This window comes from Bufo gargarizans, chromosome 11, assembly GCF_014858855.1.
Source record: "Bufo gargarizans isolate SCDJY-AF-19 chromosome 11, ASM1485885v1, whole genome shotgun sequence".
Taxonomy (NCBI): domain Eukaryota; kingdom Metazoa; phylum Chordata; class Amphibia; order Anura; family Bufonidae; genus Bufo; species Bufo gargarizans.
The window spans coordinates 51987246-51995157 of NC_058090.1; the positions used below are offsets into that span (position 1 = coordinate 51987246).

At 47.8% G+C, this 7912-nt stretch overlaps 1 protein-coding gene across 1 annotated transcript; it reads left to right on the forward strand.

The window, feature by feature from the left end:
- The first annotated feature begins 850 nt into the window (after positions 1-850).
- Positions 851-4077, forward strand: LOC122921886 (metallothionein-like). The gene is made up of 3 exons (XM_044272183.1): positions 851-1001; positions 2525-2590; positions 3709-4077. Exons 1-3 carry the CDS (start codon positions 971-973, stop codon positions 3798-3800), a joined length of 189 nt encoding a protein of 62 aa, XP_044128118.1. The 5' UTR covers positions 851-970; the 3' UTR covers positions 3801-4077.
- Positions 4078-7912: the final 3835 nt, after the last annotated feature.

A 7912-nucleotide genomic window follows, 5' to 3' on the forward strand; every position in this document is an offset into this window, starting at 1 on the left:
TCAGGATTCTTCCGGCATAGAGCCCCGACGACAGAACTCTATGCCGGAAGACAAGAACGCAAGTGTGAAAGAGCCCTAACATTGTCCAATCCTGAAGATGGATTTATTGCACTCAGTGCACTTATTACCTTGTTAGACCCTGATTGTTACTGAGGGTTCAGGTTACTGCACTGTGGTTCACACACTCATGTACAGCTATGTCTGGTCATACACATTAGATAAATGGCGGCCAAACCTGCTGATTTCGGTGGAACTGGACAACAGTGTAATATGTATGGGGGCCTCCTGACCCCCTTATAGCAAATGTCAGGGAGAAGGATCGGGCAGTTGGAGTTTAACATGTCCGATCCTTTTGTTCTCAGGAGACATGTGGAAGTCTGAGAACTGGGACACCTGTCATTCATGAGAACAGGGTTCTGTGCCCCCCAGTTGAATGGAGCGATGATTAAATATACGCACTTCACTATTCATATTCTGTGGGATAGCCGAGCGCTGTATTCAGCTTTTCTCAGCAGTCCTATAGGCTTTGAATGGATATATACAGTATATATGCACACCATATACAACACTGACCTAGAAAGCAATGTTCTTCTAATTACAGGACCCCTGGATAAGGTAGAAATACTGGTAAACAGCTGGATAATGATAAGTCATCCCCTTATATTTGGGGGAGATGATAGAATGGGATTATTAGAAGGCGACTACTAGTAACAGCGCCGTCCCCATAGACATTTCTGCTGGGTCAGGCTCCGTCTCGTGTGACTCTGCAGGTTTTGCACACAGCACGTCCTTCTTCATACCTCGTCCTTACACATGTGGCTTTGTGTCACGTGGTTGGTGCTGGGTTTATGGGACGGGTTTTGCACTCAGCTCTGTATCTTGTGTATATAAGACAGGGAACAGCTGGTCTCTGCACCCAGCATCACACACAGAAGCCATCGAGCCTACAGACATCTATATCCATAGCAGCATGGACCCTCAGAGCTGTGACTGCGGAACAGGTGAGCAAGACATTCAAAGTGGAAATGGAGACTTTACATGGGTCTAGTTACAGATGGAGGATTGCTGAGGTAGTTAGATGTAGCAGTGCTGAGTTTGTCGTTTGGTGATTTTATTTGAGTTGTTCATACACTTAATAAAAAAGGAGGATTTTAACAAAGGCAAACATTCGTTGGGTGAAACTTAACAAAGAAGGATCCTTTTAGCCGGCCAATGACAGAGCATTATCTTACGAAAAGAAGTCGTGTTTAATATTTTGGTCCAATAGTTAGAAGAAAGATCTTTTGTCCATCACTTCACTGAGCGGATATGGGGAGTACAAAGAAGTATAACGACCATTATGGACTAAAATGTGTATGGTTGTGTCTGTGAAACGAACGTTCACCAGATGTTTGCTTCTTCAACTGCTGATCAACCATCAACCAGCATCTATCTAATGTGTGTGGTCGACTATAAGAGTATGGCCGCACTCTCAGGCTTCCTAATGCAGTTTTCTAAGCCAAAACCAGGAATGAATTTAAAGGGCACCTGTCAGTAGATCTGTACCTAGGACACTGGATGACCTGTTTTATGTGCACTTGGCATCTGAAGGCATCTGTGTTGGTCCTATGTTCATATGTGCCCGCATTGCTGAGAAAAATGATGTTTTGTCATATGCAAATGAGTCTCTAGGAGCAACAGGGGCGTTACCATTACACCTAGAGGCTCTGCTCTCTCTGCAACTGCTGCACTCTCTTCACAGGCCCAGGCAGTGTAAACATCATCACGTCTAGTCCTGTCAATCAAAGTGCAGAGGGCCTGTTAGGTCCAGAGAAAGCAGAGCCTCTAGGTGTAATGGTAATGCCCTCATTGCTCCTAGAGGCTCGTTTGCATATGATAAAACATAATTTTTCTAAGCAATGTGGGCACATATGAAAATACATGGTAAGTATAGTGCAGGGATCAGCAACGATCGGCACTCCAGCATCTGAAACTACAACTCCCAGAATCCTCCTCTCACTTCTACAGAAGTTACAAGAACAACTGAGTAAGGGCTCATGCACACGACCGTATGTCCTCTGAGACATACAGTTCATGAGCGGGCCATATGTCCTGAAGCGGCATACATCGTGCGCACGGAAGCACACAGCATAATAGGTTACTATTGGTTACTATTGTCCCGTTACTATTGTCCCGCACTCATAATATCATATAAGTGCAGGACAATAGCCTGCGGGCGGCCCGATGCGCACAGTATCATCGTAACCTATGATGCTGTGTGCTCCCGTGCACACGATGTATGCCGCTCCTGGACATATGGCCCGCTCATGAACCGTATGTCTCGTAGGGCATACGGTCGTGTACATGAGCCCTAAGTGTGGATGCTGGGAGTTGTAGTTTCACAGCAGCTGGAGTGCCAAAGGTTGATGATCCCTGGTATAGTGTGTATGGTGATGACTACAGAGGGAAGAAGTCTATGCCATATGATGCCGGCTGAATACACCTAATACACCGCTACATAACAACTGTCCTGCTTCTGTCTTAGGAGCTTCTTGTTCCTGTGAAGTCTCATGTAAATGTCAGAAATGCAAATGTACCTCGTGCAAAAAAAGTGAGTATACATGGGCTGCATGTGGAACTTTACCATATTTAACCAGACAACCCTTTCAGCCCACTGCATTTATGGCTAAAGGGGGTTGATTTTTTTACATTTTTTATAACTTTTTATTTATTTATTTTTAAGTCATTTTCCCCCAGGGGATCTAACCATGCGATCATTAGATCCCTTCTCCCAGGCCTCCATAAGAATATATCTATATTTATCATCGCCAATGGACGGCTTCCCCACATAAACCACATAAAGCCAAACCTAGATGCACCAAATTGTGCCACATCTATGACAAAATCTAGGTTTACTCCAATTAGTAAATATCACCCTCTCTCTTTATTATATGTAATTTAAAGAGGTATTCCGATCTAATTACCCTTTTGATTGATGGGAGCGAGAAAAAAACAATGTACACAGAGGCGATCCATTTTTAAATGACCTGTTTCCAGTGCAATAAAAATCAGAGCCGGCCGTGTACATGAGGCCTACGTTTATTGTCTGCATTATGTTATTAATAATACAATATTAAAGTTTTTTTTCTGGGACATTTCTGGATAGATTATCAGTATCTAATCTGTGGGGGTCTGACACATGGGACCCACGCTGATCAGCTGTTTGAGAAGGCACCGACACGCACAGTAGTGTCACGACCTTCTCACATCTTATCCCAGGCCATGTGACGTGAGGTTCATCAGCCGAGGCACAGATCAGCCCCATTTAAGTGAAAGGGGCTGAGCTGCAATACCAAGCACAACCACTATACAATGTGCGGCACTGTGCTTGGTGAGCACAGAGAAGGCCTGGCACTGTGAGCGCCGCTTCCTTCTGAAACAGCTGATCGGCAGGGGTCCCGGTGTCGGACCGCCACTGATCAGATACTGATGACCTATCCACAGGAAGTCATCAGTATAAAAGTCTCGGTAAACCCCTTTAAGTATTACAAAATGGAAACCATATCTGCAAAGTGGGCCGAGTCAGACTACAGCTTGTCCTGAAAACACTTTCACCTCATTGGAAACAGCCGAGCGCACATATCCTGTGGATACACATAATGTCTGAGATACTGGGACTTGTTCTAGCTGTGAATGGTGCAGTCTTCTCATGGGTCCTCTCCTCCACAGGTTGCTGCTCCTGCTATCCGGCTGACTGCAGTAAATGCCGCCAGGGCTGTCAGTGCACAGATGGATGTGGGACCTGCAGCTGCTGCAAGTGACGCTGCGACACAAGGAGCCACCAGCGAAGCCGTTACTGTCTGTTCTACGCACAATGACGCGTCGTCTGATCTCTGTGTTCCAGTCAATGTCATGTCTGCAGTATTTATGTCACGTGTCCTCTCCCTGCTGTCTAGTAATATGAAATCACAGATTTACTGTACACGCCGTTATTACTGGAGTCCTTCCCCGACTTGTACTGCTCCTTCTCTGTACACCATCATACATCATCTCTGTATATGAGGGAGGCAATAAATGTGCTGATTGTTCCCACAAAAAGACCTGGTCTTGGAAGAAGTGTTAATCAGTATGTACAGAGCATCATGTATGTAATGTACAGCCGTGTGCTCCTCACCTCTGCCAGCCGCTCAGCCAAGCTTGTTACCTCTCCTCTACATTTATACCTGTGTCCACATGTTACACCCACCATCCTTGAGTGGGGAGCCATGACTGCCCCCCACGTCACCTCATTCCTGTGATCAGTGGGGGTCCCAGCAGTCAGACCCCAGAGATCAGACACTTATTCTTTATCCTGTGGATGGGGGGTAGGTTCTCATGGGGAGAAAACCACTTTATATATCAACGTATAACCAGTCGGACACAGTAAACCAGGTGCAAGGAGTGGCACAGGCTGAAAACCCTGCCTTGGGCAGAAATAGAGCTTGTCATTTTCCTAAAATGAGATGTTAAAGGGGTTCTCCAGGATTTTTAATATTGATGGTCTATCCTTAGGAAAGGTCCTCAATATCAGAAAGCTGGGGTCTGACTACTGACACCCCTGCTGATCACCTGCAGTATACCTGGCACTTCTCAGCTCCGTCCATTGTGTAGTAGATGGAGCTGGTTACTGAACTGATCTTCCCATTCACCTGAATAGAAGCAGCGTTGCAGTAATCGGCTCCATCCACTACACCATGTAGTAGAGAATCCTGCTGATCTGATGTCAGTCACCTATCCCAGTGATGGGCAAACTGCGGCTCTCCAGCTGTTGTAAAACTACAATTCCCATCATGCCCTGCTGTAGGCTGACAGCTGTAGGCAGACTGGGCATACTGGGAGTTGTAGTTTTACAACAGCTGGAGAGCCGCAGTTTGCCCATCCCTGACCTATCCTAATGCAGCAACCGGGTCCGCAGGGACAACACGTGAGCTTACGGTGGGCTGATGGGGGTAGTAGTTAATTTACTGACGGTCAGCGAAACCTCCCTGGGTCGGTGTGCAGTGATGGGGAAGACAGCACTAAATCCTCCGGGGCACTCTCTAGTACAGGGATCACCAGCCAGATGGTAGTTGAAGTGCCCTTCAGGGACATTGCTAGGGTCTCAAAAGATCCGGGGCCCAAGCCCCAATAGATATGTGCCATATTCTCAAAGTATCTGCCCTAAACACACACACACAAGCTCGCCCTAGGACTACAGACATATTTTACTTACTTGCTGCATGGACACTAACAAATATACAGCACTATATACCTCTCACATCCAGTACCTACCAGGCGATGTCTCCTCTGATGTAGACTTTTTCTTTCCCCATCTTCTCCATTCGGGCCAGACAACTTCTTTTAACCGCATCTAGTCTCTGCAGAGTTAACCAGTCATCTTAGGTTCCTCACTTGTCTAATATCATCATCCTCCCCACCATGCTACCCCAACAGTATTATCCTGGTGCTGCCCAGAATACTGTGCCTACTGTGCTCCCCAATGCCCCTAAATACCATACCACAGAAATTATACTGCGCACAGGGGCCCTCTACTGTGTCCGCCCCTGTGTGGGGTTCATGTCTCGATGGCTGCTTTAGCACAAAGGAGGCCTACTCAATATTATGCAGGTGTTTCGGATATCAAGCAAATATATGATCCTTACTCGTGAGTAATGGTCATATATTTGCTTGATATCTGAAACGCGTAGATGTTAGTGCAATCTGTCTGCATTGTGTCCCTTCTGGAATTTACGCTTTTATGGGAAGCTGGATTTCTTGTTGTATTTTGGACATTATTGAGATGCCAGATGCAGGCGTATCCGTAGGGAATACATGGGCGAGCGCAGCAACTCTCCTTCTTTCATGTTTGTAACTATCTGATACACCAGAGAGCTTCATTACAGGGGTTGTCTCTGAGTACAGCTCTCTGCCGTCTCCATCAATCCCATAAACACGAAAGGAAGCGACAAGACCCATGTGTGACCACCATCACTGTGGAATAGAGGACTGAGGGCTCCGTTCTAGTGATCACAGGGGCCCCAGCGGTCAGACCCCCACTGATCATACATTTATCACCTGTGCTGTGGACAGGCTATAAATGTCACTGTGGAAAAGTTCTTAAAGGAAAACCTCCATCAGGTAGATAATGGAGGGAAGGAATGAAAGCCGTTACACAGGAAAAGTGGGGGAGTTGTCCACAGCAACCAATCAGATCGCACCTCTCATTTCTTAGTGACCCTTTGGAAAGTGAAAGCAGCAATCTGATTGGTTAGTACAGCTCATTACTTATCATGGGTAGAGGTCAGTATCATACAGCATAAGTGACCATCATAGAAGAAATAAGTCACAGGTGCGGAAAAGCCGCGTATCAGGAAATAATAAGGTAGAAATAACATTCAATATGAACTGAACTTTAATATTAAAGGGGTTGTCTCATCACAGACAATGGGGGCATATCGCTAGGATACGCCCCCCCATTGTCTTATAGGTGGGGGTCTCACTGCTGGGACCCGCACCTATATCAGGGAAAGTAGACCCGCAAGGTGGTGGCTGGAGGACTCCAGTCCGGCCACCACCAAGCCGGCTCCCCATAGAAGTGAATGGGAGCGCACCGCGCATGACCGGCCACCGCTCCCATTCACTTCTATGGGCTCGACGGAAATAGCTGAGCGAGCGCTCAACTATTTTCCCCGGCCCCATAGAAAATGAATGGAGGGCGGCTGTGCATGCGCAGTGCGCCCTCCTTCACTTTCGGGGCTCCATTCTCTATACAGGTGCATGTCCCAACGATGGGACCTATAAGCCAATGGGGGCATCTCCTAGCGATATGATGAGACAAAGGCTTTCTGCAGTTATTTGTGGTGAAGCTCCCAGTGATACTGATTGTTATACATGGGATTGGGAAGTGTAAAAAGTCTGTGTCTCGCTGTGTTGTCCAGGCTGCCGGGCACTGACTATTCACAGGCGCGATCCCACTACTGATCGGCACGGGGGTTTTGACCTGCTCCGTTCCCGACCTGGGCCGATTCACCCCTCCTTAGGACAACCTGGTGGCTCAGAGCTCCCCCCGAGTCACCATATTGATACCGAACTTAGTGCGGACACCCGATCGACATAGCGCAGGGCAGAGCAGAACCCCCGGACTCAAGCGATCCGCCAGCCTCAGCCTCCCAAGTAGCTGGGATTACAGACGCACGCCACCGCGCCCGGCGAGGACAGGGCTGTGCTATCAGCTAGTAGAGGCTGGAGCAGCTGTGACGTCACCGCTCTCTCCGGCGCCATCTAGTGTCTGCCGATGGGAATAGGTCTCTATCTCCGGCTGATCAGCAGTGACATCACCCGACCCTCCGGCGCCATCTAGTGTCTATTCACGGAACATAGTTTTACATCTGAAAGCAGCAGTCACTTGTCAGCGCCATCTAGTGTCCACTCGAACTGAACTCCTATGGCACTTACTGCAAGTTGAAGAACTGATCATCCAGCAGTCACACGGGCACAATACTGTCTGGACAAAAAGTACAATCATCTGTCTTCATCAGCAAACACTGATAGGAAGATGACAGACTGATGGTGAGAAGTGCACCATGGCTTCCTGGGGTCTATATTTAGGCGTAGTGAAGCCGGGCACTGACGCCACAGCTCTTGTGTGAGTGATGACAGTTATAGAACAGACACCGCCAGCTTCAGCTGCACAGCACAGCGCTCCTCACACGTCTGGCTATGTTCTCACTAGAAGCCGCAGACGTTCTGACTTCACCGGAGCCTCCAGCGCCATCTAGTGTCTGTTGGCGAGTTCAGAAGTCCCTGCACCTTCTCTGTAGGAGACATAGTTCTATGGCTGGAGACATCAGTGGCTCCTGACCGCCCCCTAGTGTCCCCTCCAGTGATTGTGTTTCTCTGGCGGTCGGACTGTTCT